Raw genomic sequence first — 18,328 nt, forward strand, 5'->3', positions numbered from 1 at the left:
CAGGCGTGACATAGGGCCAGCCAGTCCCCACCAAATTTATTGACACACTCTCTATAAGTGGTGGGCACTGCAGTTAAAAAAAAGTCCTTACACCCATCACGAATGCCCTCAGTTTTAACACAACAGAATCTTTTAGGTTCCACCAGGGGACACTTTAGGAGTCAGTTGTTTTGAATCAGATGTTTGATGATTTATTTTTAAAATGGCAGTGAATTTTTTTTATTCATTTGTGGGACATGGGTGTCGCTGGCTGGCCAGCACTTACTACCCATGCCTAACAGCTGTGGTTAGCGCTGCTGCCTCATAGTGCTAGGGACCTGGTTTGATTCCTGGCTTGGGTCACTGTCTGTGTGGAGTCTGCACATTCTCCCCATGTCTGCGTGGGTTTCCTCCAGGAGTTCCGGTTTCCTCCCACAGTCCGAAAGGTGTGCTGGTTAGGTGCATTGGTCATGCTAAATTCTCTCTCGAACAGGCGTGGTAACTGGGGATTTTCACAGTAACTGAATTGCAGTGTTAATGTTAGCCTACTTGTGATATTAATAAATAAACTTTCGTTGCCTGAGGGCATTTGAGATTCATCCACATTGCTGTGGCTGTGGAGTCACATGTAGACCAGACCAGGTAAGGTCGGCAATTTCCTTCCCTAAAGGACATTAGTGACCAGATGGGTTTTCCCAACAATCAACAATGACTTCATGGTCATCAGCAGATTCTTAATTCCAGATATTTTTTTATTGAATTTGTGGCGGGATTTGAACCCAGGTCCCCAGAACATTAGTTGGGTTCCTGGATTAATAGTCTAGCAATAACACCACTAGGGAATCGCTTCTCCTAAAAAATAAAAAAGGGTGTAATAGTAGAAAACATTGGTGGATAATTCATCCATGTTTAGTGCTGTTTTAATGATTCCCTCAGTTGAAACATTGATGCAGTTCAAATTAGGCAATTGGATCACAGCTTGCCCTTTGTTCCTCACCATCACCATCATCCTTGTTTTTTTAATGCTGTTACTGTGGTGCTATACATATAACCATAGAACATTACAGCACAGAAACGGGCCTTTTGGCCCTTCTTCGCTGTGCCGAACCATTTTTCTATCTAGTCCCACTGACCTGCACCTGGACCATATCCCTACACACCCCTCTCATCCATGTATCTGTCCAAGTTTTTCTTAAATGTTAAAAGTGAGCCCGCATTCACCACTTCATCTGGCAGCTCATTCCACACTCCCACCACTCTGTGTGTGAAGAAGCCCCCCCTAATATTCCCTTTAAACTTTTCCCCCTTCACCCTTAACCCATGTCCTCTAGTTTTTTTCTCCCCTAGCCTCAGTGGGAAAAGCCTGCTTGCATTCACTCTATCTATACCCATCATAATTTTATACACCTCTATCAAATCTCCCCTCATTCTTCTCCGCTCCAGGGAATAAAGTCCTAACCTTTCTCTGTAACTTAGCTTCTCAAGTCCCGGCAACATCCTTGTAAACCTTCTCTGCACTCTTTCAACCTTATTAATATCCTTCCTGTAATTAGGTGACCAAAACTGCACACAATACTCTAAATTCGGTCTCACCAATGTCTTATACAACCTCACCATAACATTCCAACTCTTATACTCAATACTTTGATTTATAAATGCCAATGTACCAAAAGCACTCTTTTCGACCCTATCTACCTGTGACGCCACTTTTAGGGAATTATGTATCTGTATTCCCAGATCCCTCTGTTCTACTGCACTCTTCAGTGTCCTACCATTTACCTTGTATGTTCTACCTTGGTTTGTCCTTCCAAAGTGCAATACCTCACATTTGTCTGCATTAAACTCCATCTGCCATTTTTCAGCCCATTTTTCTAGCTGGTTCAAATCCCTCTGCAAGCTTTGAAAACCTTCCTCACTGTCCACTACACCTCCAATCTTTGTATCATCAGCAATTTTGCTGATCCAATTTACCACATTATCATCCAGATCATTGATATAGATGACAAACAACAATGGACCCAGCACTGATCCCTGTGGCACACCACTAGTCACAGGCCTCCACTCAGAGAAGCAATCCTCCACTACCACTCTCTGGCTTCTTCCATTGAGCCAATGTCTAATTCAATTTACTACCTCTCCATGTATACCTAGCGACTGAACCTTCCTAACTAACCTCCCTTGCGGGACCTTGTCAAAGGCCTTACTGAAGTCCATGTAGACAACAAGCACTGCCTTCCCTTCATCCACTTTCCTGGTAACCTCCTCGAAAAACTCTAATAGATTGGTTAAACATGACCTACCACACACAAAGCCATGTTGACTCTCCCTAATAAGTCCCTGTCTATCCAAATATTCGTAGATCCTATCTCTTAGTACTCCTTCCAACGATTTACCTACTACTGACGTCAAACTTACTGGCCTATAATTTCCCGCATTACTTTTTGAGCCTTTTTTAAACAACGGAACAACATGAGCTATCCTCCAATCATCCGGCACCTCACCTGTGGATACTGACATTTTAAATATATCTGCCAGGGCCCCTGTAATTTCAACACTAGTCTCCTTCAAGGTCCGAGGGAATACCCTGTCCGGTCCTGGGGATTTATCTACTCTGATTTGCCTCAAGACAGCAAGCACCTCCTCCCCTTTAATCTGTATAGGTTCCATGACCTCCCTACTTGTTTGCCTTATTTCCATAGACCCCATGCCAGTTTCCTTAGTAAATACGGATGCAAAAAACCCATTTAATATCTCCCCCATTTCTTTTGGTTCCATACATAGCCGACCACACTGATCTTCAAGAGGACCAATTTTATCCCTTACTATCCTTTTGCTCTTAATATACCTGTAGAAGCTCTTAGGATTATCCTTCACCTTGTCTGCCAAAGCAACCTCATGTCTTCTTTTAGCCCTCCTAATTTCTTTCTTAAGTAGTTTCTTGCACTTTTTATACTCCTCGAGCATCTTATTTGCTCCCTGTTGCCTATAGTTTTACTGCCATTATTTTGTAGCTACTGTGATGAGGTACTTTGGTTTGCTGCTGCCCCTCTGATATTGCGCATTGTTCCATAGGTGAATGGCTTCTTGGAACTTTAAGTTCACGTCTGGTGACCTATGGTATGAGGATAAGAATTAAAGTTTATCGGTGTGGGGAGGAAGTTGTTTCATACCCAATATTGTACTACAGGATTCAATCTGAGTCAGACAAATTGTTCGTTGAGGCACCCGAGGAAGCCAGTGAGGAAGATATTGACGATGAGACACTTGAAATTCTGAAAGAACTTGGATTGCGATCATTTCAAAAACCACAAGAAGGAGAAGAGGCCGAAGATATTTTGCAATTTATCGAAGATGGCTCTGATGACTCAATAGCGCTCAATGCTGGTACATCCACGGAGCAAGGCAGCCAGTCACATTCAAATATCAGTGGAGCTCAGGATAAAACATCCATTGATGCAAGCAAAGTGACTGGTTTACTGAAGAAAGGAATATCAGATGACTTGGAGCATAATATGGATGAAGATGAAGTGGTACCACCTGAGAAATTAAACAAAAGTGTATCTGAAGAACCAGTAAAAGAAATAGTCAGTGAAATATCAGAAATACCTGAAACATTATCTGATTCACATGTGCTGAATTTCACATCCACTGATGCTCATTTAAAACAAAATACACCAGATATGACAGAGGGCGATATTAGCATGGAGATTTCTGGAGATGACAGTAGTGTTCTTCACAATGTTGTGCCAAGCTCTGCTGCCACAAATACCAACTTCCCATTTAATGCAAATGACATGAATACTTTAGTTAATCTCACTGTGAAGATCAGGTGGGATTTAGCTGAGATTCCTGTGTCAGGATTAAAGCAAAGTAATTTTCAAATAACGGCAGAGAATATCAGCCACATTAATATCACTGATGGCAAAGATGAATCTGATTTAGCCCCGCGAGAAACAAGTGCAGAAACAAATAGTCAAGTTGACAAAGCTGAAGCTTTCATTATACGAGAAGGTGACGAAGTTGTTGCAGCAGATACCGGCAGTGAAATGGATGACAGACAGAAAACCCACCAAGAAAAAGGAACGGCATTCAAAATCGAAACAAGTGCGGAGTTAGAATTGATTGATGAATCACGGTTGTATGCAGAGAATCAGACAACTGAACCACATTACAGCTCCAATTTTACCCAACGGGCGAATGCCATCCAACATTGTTTGGATGAAAACTGTCTCCTGTATGAGATGACAAGCCCCAATATTGTTAATGAAACAATCACAGTGGCAAATGGCACATGGAGCGAAACAAAATATCTAGCTAACTCGTCAAGAGAGAGTGTAGCAACCTCTTCACTAGCAACTAAATTTTCTGTCAGTTATGAGCAAAATCGAACTAACTCCAGTGAAAATAATAACAGCACAAGTAAAGTGACCACTGATAATGAGCAACTGTCTGGTGAGGTTGTGGAAAACTTCATGTATACCTCGGAAGCTCCAAGAATGGAGAGTGGCGAAGATTCTGAAAAGGTATTTGTTTACTTGAAGAAGCGCTTAACAGGTGACCATAGGGTTCGTTTTCAGGGAACTCCTCTCAAACCCGAAGGACACTATTTGACATATCAAGTGGAGGAAAAGGGTGTTCGTGTTTCAAAGCTGAAACATTTGAGAAGATACATAAAGCTCACAACACGCAACCATTCCACAAAACAATTCAAAACTGTAGGAAATGTTGGAAGGCAAGCTGCGATTGAAACGATGCTGAAGTGCAAGAAATTAACGAAGGAACAAATGTCTCCCCGAGGGTTCAAACCTGGGGTTAAACAGAGAATGTATGTTCCTTTAGGCAAACAACATATGTCACCAAGAGGATTTCAACCGAAGCCTAAACATTCAGTAATTTATCAAGATGACAGCTCGGACAGCATTATAGTAGGAATTCCAAGACGTAATAACGGTGTCACTCTTGATTATGATGAATATATCGCAAGTGTGGATGTAGACCTTCGTGAAAATGATGGAAAACTGCATGACAAGGAGACAAATTTTGATTCTATGAACCCTTACACTCATGACAAACGAACTCATTCAGATATGTCCCGTGATCCAGAAATGATCGCCGATTATTACTTGCGTAGCAATAATGGGAATGTGAGGTATTACTTTATTGCTGCAGAAGAGGTTTTTTGGGATTATTCCAGAAATGCCATGTAAGTATAGAGTTTTATGCCATTGGATTTTTGTTTAAAGTAACTTATCATTGAGTGGTTTCACACAGTTCGTTATGTCCCTGCCATCTCTCTGCAAGAGTAATTTACCTAATCCCAATCTTGTACACTTCCTCCACAGCCCTGGAAATGTCTTCTTTTGAGATGCTTATCCAATTCCCTATTACAAACTGCAGGTGAATCTGCCCCTATCACACCTTCAAGCAGTGCATTCCAGATCCTAACCACTCACTGCATAAAACAGTTCTCCCATTCACTTAAATCACTGTCCTCTGGTTCTTAACCCCTATCCCCCCAGGGACACTTTCACCCTATCTACTCTGTCAAGGCTCCTCACGATTTTGAATACCTCGATCAAGTTTCTTCTCAAACATCTCTTCAAGAAGAACAATCCCAGCTTCCCCAATCTATCTCATGACTGAAATCCCTCATTAATCTTTTCTGCATCCTTTGTAAAGAAAGCATTCACATCTTTCCTAAAGCACAATGCCCAGAATGAGACACAATACTTCAATTGAGGCTTCACCAGGGTTTATTTTTAAATACAAGATTAATCAGAGGAGAAATTTCTTCACCCAGAGAATGGTAAGTCTCTGAAATTTGCTACCACAGAAAGCAGTTGAGGCCAAAACATGTATGTTTTCAAGAAGGAATTAGATGTAGATCCTGGTGCAAAGGGGATCGAAAGATATGGGGGGAAAAGGCGGGATCAGGCTATTGAGTATGATGAGCAGCCAAGATCGTAATGAATGGTGGAGCAGGCTCGAAGGGCCAAAACTTGAGCTCCTATTTCCAATGCTTTTATAACTTCATAGACTAGAATCATAGAAAACCTACAGGGCAGAATGAGGCCATTTGACCCATCGAGCCTGCACCGGCAACAATTCCACCCAGGCCCTATCTCCGTAACCCCACATATTTACCCTGCTAATCCTCCTGACACTAAGGGACAATTTAGCATGGTCCCTCCAGTGTTCCCAGGAACTTTGGTTTGCAATGCACGGCTGGCTTGTTGCACAGCACAGTAACTTTGCTGTGAGCATGTGGCTGAGCTTAAAGAGAACATTGCCTGTGCATGTTCGTGAATAACTATTGTTCCCTATCGAACCCCATACCCACCCCCACCTCAAATCAGAAATTTCTGGGTTAGACTTTTATACAGAAAAATTAGCATAAAAGGAAACTATTTTTTCCAATTTCCTTGGCTGAAGACACCGCAACACATGTAGATTGTGACAAGCACTACTTTCCCTATGAATACACAGATGAGGTTGGCTTTAGGGTTATAGGGGTTGGGTGGAAGGGCAGAGATTGGCTTGGGACACGTGGAAGACCTTTTGAACTTTGCTCTTTTAAGATCCCCTTATGCGTACTGGGGTTCACGACTCCTCTGAGGGGCCTTGAACCATGACTCTAAAAACCTGGCCCAACTGGGACTATGTTCTGTAGCGGGGATGTGGGGTGTTTCCCACTGTGGAGGCCTACAGGAAACCACACCATTTCACACCAATATGAAAATGATTAGTGGACCTCCCACCAAATTGCCCCCCCCCCCAAACCCCGCCCACTATTTATCCAGCCGGTGGGGGCATGGAGAATTGAAAAGTGCAGATCTCCACAATGGAGGTGGCCAGGAGGGAGTGCTGGATGTGGGCTTTTGGCAGGAACCAGCCTGCACTCTTTAGAGTCACTCCCAAAAATCGGACAGCTCCGGAATAGGTTTGGGAATCCACCATTTTAAAAGGTTGCCACGACATCCTGATTCAGTGAAAATCAAGGCTGCAGAAATGTTATGTTGGGGGGATTCTCCAGCCCAGCAATTTGTAATGGCCCAGAAAATCAGGAGTCAGCGGGAAAGTGGTGCCAGTCACCAACCCACTGCAACCCTTCCAGGCCATGCTGCCGGTGCCCATTAGGTTCTCAGCCAGAGTAGGCAGGAAGCCTTTCGTATTCAAATACATACATTTAAATACAATTAACAGGCTTGCAGCCCAAGTCAAATGGCCCTCGCTGTTAAGCGGGATCTGCACTAGGTGGCCTTTGGTACGGATCCTCACAAACTAGGACCTGATGTGTTGAACCCTGAGGGTCGAAGAAGCACCACCAACCCCTCAGCAATGTGAGGTATTCTCCCCCACCACACCTTGCAGGCATGAGGCTTATCCAACCCAACCCCGAGTCAGGTCCCCTTCCCCCTCAGACCCCCCCTACTCAGCCATCCTCCCCTCAGATCCCCCACAGCCTGCCTTATGGCAAAGCACCTTGGAAGTGCCAACAGTGCACTTCCCCCTGGCACCGACACCCTGGCCTGAGGGAGCTCTAGGAGATAGGCCCAGTAGCCATTTGCCCCTCTGCTGCTGCCAGGCTGCAGAGGAAGGATCACTGAAGGGTCCTGGGGGTTGGGCAGGCTTGGACTGGGAGCAAGGGGTTGACATTGCCACTCTCCACAGAAATGGCAGGTTTTGGCTGACGTGGGTACTTAATACCAATTTGGGAGAATTGTGGCCATTGTCTCATAATAGCACAGGCAAATCATACTTAATGTGCTCCAGAAAATTAAAATCTTTTGGTATACAGGCCTTGATGCAGTGATGATCACCTCCGAGACTGTGGTACTAATCTACATTGGCATTTTTACATCAATTGCAAAAGTTATGAATATAAATATGTAGCACTGATTAAAAAATGGTTCACATATTTAAAGGTTTCTGTCCACCATGCTATGCCCTGCGGCAAGCCCTAAGCCCAAGCTTCTTAAACTCAGAGACTCATACCAGTGGGCTTAGGTTGTTTGTTCCCATATTCCTTATGTTTTTTACCTTTGGAATGACTTTTCTGATGTGAGCTGCTACCAAGATTAGAGTTCCATCTACCCATGCAATGTTGGAAAGGGCAGAGAGCAATCTACATCCATCAGGCACAAGAAACCAATCGGTGTAAATGCAGTATTCCAAGCCAGAGCTCCAGTCTCTGCTCACTAGTGCAGCTTGGACTGGTGCTTGTACCCAAACCTTATCACTGAGAAACTTCCACTGGTTGAGTGGTTGCACTTTCCAGACACACATACCCTGCTGGATATCGTTGTATGAAGAGATCATATTGAAGTCTGCAGTCACTGTAGCTGTTTGGAGCAGGGCTTGAGACCTTCACCAGAGGCAGGAATATTTCAATTAAATCAAAGACCCACTCCATAAAAATGCATAACCAGATAACTCTAAAGTACCGAATCTTGCAATGCATCAACATTTAGCAAAGTTTTACAATTAATGATCATTTAAATATTGTGTAAAATTTCATGCACATAACACATTTTATATCGTGAAAGAAGATATTGGGTGGAATTTTACCGGCTCACCCCGCCCATCGATAGACGGAGCAAGGCGGTAAAATCACGCGAGAGCTGAGAAATCAGGATCCCGCCCGATTTCTCAGCTCTCGTGATTTTACGAGGTCCAGATTTCAGGCGAGGTCAGCTTCTCACTGGAAATGGGCGAGAGGCTGAATATTTATTTAAATATATTGTAATATTCATTTACATGTGTTTAGTGATCCAGGCTCACTTGCCATTATGGCCTCACCGGGAGAGTTTATCTCCAGCCAGGAAAACACCTGCTCCCCATGAACGGGAAACAGTCGTGTTGGCCTCACCAGTGGAACCAGAGGCTATTGAGGCCGCTCAGGGAGGCCGAGGGCAAGGTGCGATGCTCCTTGGGCAGTGCCAGCCTGGCACCTTGGCACTGCCAGGCTGTCACCTGGGCAATGCCCAGTGGGCACCGGAGTGGGGCCTACAGGGGCAGAGCCTATGGGGATATGGCCTAAGGGGCTGAGGTTGATGGGGCAGGAAATGAAGGGGGCAGGGCATGAAGGGGTCGGGGAGGGAGGCCCGCTGCCACTCTGCAATGGGATCAGATCAGGGAGGGGTGGGGCACTCTGTCTGGGTGGCGGGGGATAGTGGGGGTTAGATGTCCATGCATTTTGGGGCTCACGATTGGCTGCGGGCCCCCACGATTGTAGTGAGTGGGAGGAGCAAGTTGAGGCTGCCTGCTGTAGCAGGGGCCTGACAGCTCTCTGTCTGTCAGACCCCTGCTACTGCTATTGAGCATGTGCAGAATCAGAAGTCTGCACGTGCAGTAGCTCCCTCTGCAGGTCGGCTGGCGAATTAAACCCAGCCCATTGCCTGCAGCAGCTAGAAACAGTCTGCACCATTTTTCAATGACTAAGTGCATAGGATTGGCCATGAAAACTCGCCCAAAAAATGGATCAGGAACTCTCCCATTTTCACGCTCGCTGGACATCGATCTCGTAAAATTCCACCCAATGTTAATCACTGATGTTTACAGATAATTATTCATGATTATCTGTGCAGCTTATATATGATTTCTGTGTGTATCCTGGCATAGTAAACTTAATGGGAATCTCTTCCACATATAATATTTTCCTGGTTTGTTATCAGGGATATTAGAAGTTCAGCAGAGCAAAGAAATACTCTGTATAAAAAGGTCATTTTTCGAAGATATACAAATGCACTATTTACGCAACGCTATGAAAGTGGCGAACGGTACAACCATTTGGGAATACTTGGACCTGTCATCCAAGCCGAGGTTAACGATGTCATCAAGGTATACTTTAATATTCAAATCATAGTTTACATCATCTCATTGCAAGTATTGCATATAACATCTGCAAATTAGTACGATTCTGTTTCCAAGTTAATTTTAAACCGTGCATTATTTACTCCAGCAACGGACAGGATTTTCTGGCCGTGCTCGCCCCAAGGCCGGGAATTCCCACCCGAGGCCAATGGACCTTTGCATGGTCTGCCTCCGCTCGTTACGATTCCCGAGGCGGACGGGATGGAAAAATTCCACCCTCAGTGTCAAAGGATTGTGAGTTTAAGCTTCACTGCAAGATTTTAACATGCAGTCCAGCATGACACCTATGTATCACTGAGAAACTGGATGGGATCATAGAATCCCTACAGTGCAGAAGGAGGCTATTTGGCGCATTGAGTCTGCACCGACCACAATCCCACCCAGGCCTTATTCCCGTAACCCCACCCATTTACCCTGCTAATCCCCCTGACACTAGGGTCAATTTAGCATGGCCAATCAACCTAACCTGCACATCTTTACACTATGGGAGGAAACCGGAACACCCGGAGGAAACGCACGCAGACACGGGGAGAAAGTGCAAACTCCACACAGACAGTGACCCGAGGCTGGAATTGAACCTGGGTCCCCAGCGCTGTGAGGCGGATTGCTAACCACTGTGCCACCATGCCACCCCTTCTGGATGTTAACCTGAAGTTCTATTTGCCCATTCATCTCACATGAAGCATTCCACGTCATTCAAAAAAGGGTGGGGAGTTTCATTGAGTATCAGGTCCAAAAATCCTCCTTCAACCAATTCAGCTCATTCCATGCTGTATGCACCTACAGATCCATCATTAGTGCACATCCAAATAAGTCATGTATATATCATACAGCACTTCAAAATATTCCTGAGAGATATGATAAACTATGGTTAGAACCAGATATGGATGGGTGGCAGGACTTTTCCCCCATTCCTCAGTTGATTGTAACATGTTTTTGAAATTTAAAAGGATGAATGTGCCAGTTCAATGAATGTGCTTAACTGTTTACATGCTCATTGCAATGTAGATATACTAATTCTTATAATCCTGCACAATATATTTTCAGTGATAGACATTTAGAATGATCATCACTCCCAGCATCATCATGGAGGCCTGTGTTCCACAGGGAAGAAAATTAAAGGTCACTCAACATGGGTTGACCTCTGATGTCTACTTACAGGCGTTTTCGAAGTGGCGCTGTCTATGCCCTAGGATCAGGTGCACAGGATAAGGGGATGAAGTAAAAATATATATAAAACTTATTTAGTACAGCATCAACTTTCTAAAACCTGCACTTATTTATCAGGTTATATTCAAAAACCTTGCTTCAAGACCATATTCCATTCATGCACATGGAGTGTCGTATGAAAAATCATCTGAAGGAGTGGGATATGAAGATTACTCCACCGATTGGTTTAAATCAGATGACGCTGTTCTCCCAAATAGCACATACACATATGTGTGGAATGTGCCACCTCGGTCGGCACCAAGAACCACCAACTCAGTCTGCACGACCTGGGTCTATTATTCCAGTGTGGACTATGTGAGTGTTCCAGAGTTAAAATGACAGAGGAAAATCTAAGCATTTCAAACTACAAAATGAAATATCTTCACTTTGCAAATGTTTGAAGTATCGCTTCGTTCCTTATAGGTGAAGGATATTAACTCAGGCTTGATCGGGCCTTTGTTGATCTGTCAGAATGGAACACTAAACAATGTCAATGAAATTCCAGACGATGCTCGCGAGTTCATTTTGTTCTTCAACACTTTTGATGAAACTAAAAGTTGGTACCAGCATGACAACAAGGACCAACTTTGTAAGAGGTCGTGTGAGATGAGCAAGAATGATTCCGATCTTATACAGCGCAATACATTTCATGGTAATTACTCATTTCCCGGTATTAAAATGCATAGTGGCACAGTGGTTAGCACTGCTGCCTCACAGCTCCAGAGACCCAGGTTCGATTCCTGGCTTGGGTCACTGTCTGTGTGGAGTTAGCATATTCTCCCCGTGTCTGCGTGGGTTTCCTCTGGCTGCTCTGGTTTCCTTCCATAGTCCAAAAGATGTGCTGGTTAGATGCATTGGTCATGCTAAATTCTCCCTCGGTGTTCTCGAACAGGTGTCGGAGTGTGGCATTTTCACAATAACTTCATTGCAGGGTTAATGTAAGCCTACTCGTGACAAATAAATTAACTTTAACTTTTTTAACGCCTTGAGCTTTAAAACCCTTAAAATAACCTTAGTGGTACAACCACCACATTTTCCAGAAAATCAGGAATAATAATAAACTTTGTAATTGAATCCCGAGGTAGGTTTTTATTAAAGGCATTTCTTCCAGATATTTCCCTTTTTTTCTTTGTTAAACCATCCTTCTGTAAACGAACAAAGCGAATAAGCGGACTCCACAGCACCCAGCAATACTTGTTAACACGCACCCCTGCGACCACCATTGTCTTCATAAGGTGAGAATTTCCTCAGCTACTTTAGTCCTATATGCAGATTATTAATTTGTGTGGGTGTAATACTGGCAGTGGAATTTCTGCCCACATTAGATTTCCAACTCGAGTTAGACATATTCCTGGAAGTTTCATCATGTGGCCTCTCACCTCTAACCACTTCATTCAGTCAAACAACCTTTTAACCTATCTCCAGCATTTTAAAGAAAATAATAAACTAAAGTGTTCAAAGAAATGAAAAAAAATGCACCATTTATTGAATGCCCCTATGATTTTTCCCATGTTCTGTTTGCAGCAGCATCTAATTAAAGATTAATCTTTCCTTCCTGGTGATTGCAGGATAGTCCTGGAAGCTTGACAATCTGCACCAATAATCAGCAGCCATTTTAATCATAGAAATCATAGAAATCATAGAAACCGTACAGTGCAGAAGGAGGCCATTTGGCCCATCGAGTCTGCACCGACCACAATCCCACCCAGGCCCTACCCCCACATATTTACCCGCTAATCCCTCTAACCTACACATCCCAGGACTCTAATGGGCAATTTTTAACCTGGCCAATCAACCTAACCCGCACATCTCTGGACTGTGGGAGGAAACCGGAGCACCCGGAGGAAACCCATGCAGACACGAGGAGAATGTGCAAACTCCACACAGACAGTGACCCGAGCCGGGAATCGAACCCGGGACCCTGGAGCTGTGAAGCAGCAGTGCTAACCACTGTGCTACCGTGCCGCCCTTAATGTAGATAACATAGCAGCGAAATTAATTATTTCCCACTTAGATTGTAGACAGTTTTGTGAATGGATCATTGCTTTCAAAATACCTAGTAATATTTCCACACAATTGTTTTTCCAGCTATAAATGGGTTTGTCAATGCCTCTTTACGGGGTCTAGTGATATATGAAAAAGAACTGGTGCGATGGTATTTGATTAACATGGGAAGATCAGAGGATGTGTATTCTGTACGTTTCCATGGCCAGACGTTCATTGAGAGAAGGGAGAGTGAACACCGCTTGGGCATTTACAATTTATATCCAGGTAAGGGGAAAAAGTGTATGTGCTACTTCATTCTATTATCTAATAACTCAATTAAAAAATTAAGAGAATCTAATTGTTTCTGTGTTGCAATCAAATACGCTTCTTTTAGATTTCTACTATTTTGCCTTTACCGATTCATATTATATTATAGTAAACTGATAATAAAAGTGAGAACAGAATTTTTCCACTGCACAGAACTCAAGGAATTATGTATTTCTAAACTCATCTGATATCCCATTTCTTCTGATGAAATGCTTGTACTGAAATACATAGGTGCCTTTAGAACCATTGAGATGCGTTCGTCAAAACCTGGCATATGGCTATTAGATTGTGAAAATGGAGAACATTACAAAGCAGGGATGCAAGCACATTTGCTGGTTCTCTCACAAGGTACGTTCACATATATAATTATTAAAGTGTAATAATATATGCCCCATGGTTTTCTGTGAAACAAAATGTATCAGGTAACATTGTGAAAAATAAAATTTCATGTATACCAATTTAACACTTCAAAAATATGTTTCAACCAAGTGTTCCTGCAATTCCTAATGCCGGGACGGCTGCCAAATGCAGAAGTTGAAAATACAGGATGTGGAATATAACTGTAGCTACAAATTAGTTCAGGGACGTGACATGTTCTTACAGTTCAGACCTTGCCTGAATTCCTCAATGGTATTGTCCAAAGTCAAAATAAAAACACAACTTAGGCTATCACTTTGTATGTCTCCCACTTTTTAATTCCCCCACTCAGTCAACTTATATTCTTCTTTTCTGTCTCCTTCCTTTTCTCTTCATTTCTCTAGCCTTCATGTACTTTCTCTCACTATGTCTATTTTGTTCCTCACATTTCTTGTGATTTTGAGTAGATCCATGCAATTAGCAATATAATGAAAGAACAAAATAGCCGCTAAGGAGAAAAATACTAAAATTTCCCCATTAACAAAACAAACAAAAATAATGGGCACAGGCACCAGGCACTGAATGGCCTCCTTCTGAAACCATTCTATGATTCTTTGAAATATTGCTGGATATTTTTAATAGACACAATGACGCAAAAATATATCATATCAACAGATTGGTCAAATATTCTTATGATGCCCATCAAGTAAAGTAATATCCCTTAAATCTTTTGTCACTTTTAATTGCTGCTCAAAGCGAACAAATAAGTTTCACATTTAGTCATTTGATAGTACAGAACTTGAGAATTGGTGGAAAAAAGAGACATGCCGTCACATCTTTTCACTTTATACTCATCAGGCAGACACAAAAATATCAAAGTTCACTTTCCTATAGCATCTTCATAGCACCAAAAATCAGGAGACAAAGAAGCTGGAAATATGTCCATATTCAGTAGTTAACACACCTCCAAATTTCCTATATATGTGGGGTAAACCTGCCCACTCCCCTCTGAAGCATAATTTCTGCCAGAGTATATGTAATAGAAATTCAGCAGATCCTCCCTCAAATCCCCCTCAAATCATAGTCTTCTGCCAAGAGTATGCTGACATTCTGCTGTCTCTCCCCTCCCACCCAGTATTTTATTCCCTTTATTCTTCATTGAATCAATTACTATAAGTCACCAATGGTTCTTGGATTAATTACTTCTGGACAGTGGTAAAATAGCTGCTATAAAATAATTGCCATGGCAAGTGGAACCAATTTTTAGTAATTATGTGGATTTAATGCTAAAATCACAACTTTCAAAAATTCGTTGCATTTGGGGTTTTACTTTTAAATAGAACTGGGCTCCATCTCCCTTTCTATGCCATATTCCCATTGACTCTGGTTCTCTATTCAAAGATGTTCCGAGCATTTACTGGTTTTATTTCAACTTGCAGCATCTAGCCTTTTGATTTATTTTTGTTACCTTTATGTACAGTTTGTACTGACCAGTGCAAATCAGTGCACTGCTTATTTCCCACTGTGATTCTCACCGTTTTCATAGAAACCCTACAGTGTAGAAAGAGGCCTTTCGGCCCATCGAGTCTACACCGACCACAATCCCACCCAGGCCCTACCCCCATATCCCTACATATTTACCCGCTAATCCCTCTAACCTACCCATCTCAAGACACTAAGGGGCAATTTTAGCACGGCCAATCAACCTAACCCGCACATCTTTGGACTGTGGGAGGAAACTGGAGCACCCGGAGGAAACCCACGCAGACACGAGGAGAATGTGCAAACTTCACACAGACAGTGACCCAAGCTGGGAATCGAACCCAGGTCCCTGGAGCTGTGAAGCAGCAGTGCTAACCACTGTGCTACCGTGCTGCATGATTTTTGAGCACAAGAAGGGAATATATTTTATAATTCCACTCATGTAGAACTTACAAATAGAGGTTGGCCATTTAGCCTCTTGAGCCTGCTCCATCATTCAATGACAGCATGGTTGATTTTCAACCTTGTTCCATGTGCCCTCCTTTGCCTCATAATCCCTTCATATCTTTGGTTAACAAAAATCTAGCAATCTCCAATTCAAAGATTAACAACTGGTCTAGTTGCTTTTTTCAGAAGGGAGTTCCAAACTTCTACCACTCTGTCACCAGGATTTTCTCCGATATTGGCAGAGGCTGATGTTGGGCAGGAAAGGTGGTGTTGAAGTCGCTGGCGGCAATGGCTACTGTCTCCATATAGTGCGTAAATTTGAAAAAAGAACTTCAAGTCACAGATCCCATGATGTGTTGCTGGCAGGGTAGCCTCAGATTTGCCCAGTCCACCAGCAACTTAAGACACTCGGAGATCTGGGATGCCATTTTTAAAGGGTGACCCAGCACACAGCGAGGCAACCAGTTCACCCAGATGCATACTTGGCACACCCTGGAACTCCCTTTATACCCTTTTGACATTACCCTGGCATCAAATTGGCACAACACTGCACTACCCTGGCATCATGTTGGCATTACACAAGCACCACCTGGACACCAAGCTGGCAATACCCGGGCACTAGCCAGGCAATAAGCTGACCCTACCCAGGCACTGGCCTCAGGATGAATTACCCTGACACTACCCTGGCATCAAACTGGCACTGCTTGGACACTACCCAGGCATGACCCTGGCATCAAGCTGATACTACCATACAATATCTTGGCATCAAGTTGGCATTGTCCAGACACTAGCCAGCCCCTACCTGAGCAGCAACCGGGCATGACCTTCTCCCCACTGAGTGCTGCACTCACCGGAGCTCTCCTGGGAGTACTGTTCCCCAGGTTCATGCCTTTGGAGACCAGTCGTGCTTCACCCCATTCTGTCATCATATGATGTGGATGAATTTTTACACGTGGGGGGCGGTTCTGGAGTGTGAGCCTGATAATTATATGTAAATTTATTATAATGATGCTCATGATGTTCAAAGTTTGGAAAACGGCTCTCATCACTCTGAAGGGGACAATTGCATTGTGTTTTTATGTTGTTGTGAAATGCGACTTTGGACTTCCTGTGATATTTCCCGCGGCTGAACCCACCCAACCCGGATGGGAGTGGAAAATCCCGGCCTGTAAAATTGTTTCTTAATTTCATTTCCTAGATTTTAGTAAATACACTCGAATTCTGGACTTCCCAACCAGCAAAAATGGTTTCTACCCACCTGTAGTATAAGGGTCTAATACTTACAGAGTTAATTAGGGGTTGAGTGCAGTGCCATCCACACAGTGATGTAAGAAGCCACTTGTCCCAGAGTTAGGGTCAGTGTGGTGTTAACCAGTGATGTAGATCTAGAAACGGAGATAGCTCCTAGCCTGTACCCTTTGCTCTAGATATGCAAACACTTATAAGTAATTAATAAATACTTGCTGTTGATATACAGAAGATTATGAAGGCCTCCTTAACAGACACCTTCTGCAACCAACACCCTTACAACATGATCCTATTTATTCCCCTTAATATCTTGAAATTGTTGATCGAACTGTCCCTTTACGTTATAAATTCCGAGGAATGCAACCATAGTTTGAGCAATCCCCCTTTGTAATTTAACCTTTGGATTCCAGATATCATTCTGGTAAATCTACCCTGCCCTCCTTCTAAGGCCAATTTATAAGGCTCGGAAGTGCTCACAGTGATCCAGTTGTGGTCTAACCATGACTTTGCATATCTGAAGCATGACTTCATAAAGCTTTGTGTGACTAAAAATGCAGATAAAGAATTTAGGGGTGAAACAATTTCACAAATGATTATCTGCTAGTCCCTCCATTAAATGGAGCTGCAAGTTTCTAAGCAGCTGGATGAGAATATGGCCAGGATTTTCCAGCCCTTCTAGCCCGCTGAGTCCTCTAGTCATAGAATCCTACAGTGCAGAAGGAGGCCATTCGGCCCATCGAATCTGCACCGACCACAATTCCACCCAGGCCCTATCCCCAAAACCCCATGCGTTCACCCTAGCTAGTCCCTCTGACACTAAGGGTCAATTTAGCATGGGTAATCCACCTAACCTGCATATCTTTGGGCTGTGGGAGGAAACCAGAGCACCCGGAGGAAATCCATGCAGACACGGGGAGAATGTGCCAACTTCACACAGACAGTGACCCAAGATGGGAATCGAACCCAGGTTCCTGGCGCTGTGATGCAGCAGTGCTAACCACTGTGCCACCATGCCACCCTAAAACAACTGTGCCGCCCCAGCCCTGCCAAAGGCAACCTCTGTGGCAGTTTCCCCAGCCGCACGGCTAGTGAGCAACGGCCATTAACTTCAGTTGGGCCAGACTTGCGGCCAATGGTAATCTGCCTCTGTCACCGGAAAACCCACCGTGGGATAGGGGACTGGAAGATGCCAACTTATATATAATATATATATTTTACTCCCCTAACAAGCATGTGAGAGCATTTTAAAAAGTCTGACAGGCTGGTAATGCAGTTAAGTTGATGTTATATCAAATGCTATAATATATTGGAAAATCTTACACATTTCATATTATTTTTCTGTTCCTGCTAACACTTTAACCAATGAATGATTAAGTTTAAGTAACCCAAGGTCATGGTATATAAACTTGTATTCTGGTGA

General features: G+C 43.4%; 1 protein-coding gene across 1 annotated transcript in view; it reads left to right on the forward strand.

The window, feature by feature from the left end:
- Positions 1-18,328, forward strand: part of f5 (coagulation factor V) — a 76,879-nt gene that overhangs the window by 38,306 nt on the left and 20,245 nt on the right. The window contains exons 13-18 of the mRNA XM_078232629.1: positions 3,052-5,182; positions 9,654-9,819; positions 11,140-11,376; positions 11,485-11,713; positions 13,150-13,332; positions 13,606-13,722. Of these exons, the coding sequence (XP_078088755.1) occupies positions 3,052-5,182; positions 9,654-9,819; positions 11,140-11,376; positions 11,485-11,713; positions 13,150-13,332; positions 13,606-13,722 (3,063 nt within the window). The remainder of the gene's footprint in view (positions 1-3,051; positions 5,183-9,653; positions 9,820-11,139; positions 11,377-11,484; positions 11,714-13,149; positions 13,333-13,605; positions 13,723-18,328) is intronic.

The sequence above is a fragment of the Mustelus asterias genome, chromosome 17, assembly GCF_964213995.1.
Source record: "Mustelus asterias chromosome 17, sMusAst1.hap1.1, whole genome shotgun sequence".
Taxonomy (NCBI): Eukaryota; Metazoa; Chordata; class Chondrichthyes; order Carcharhiniformes; family Triakidae; genus Mustelus; species Mustelus asterias.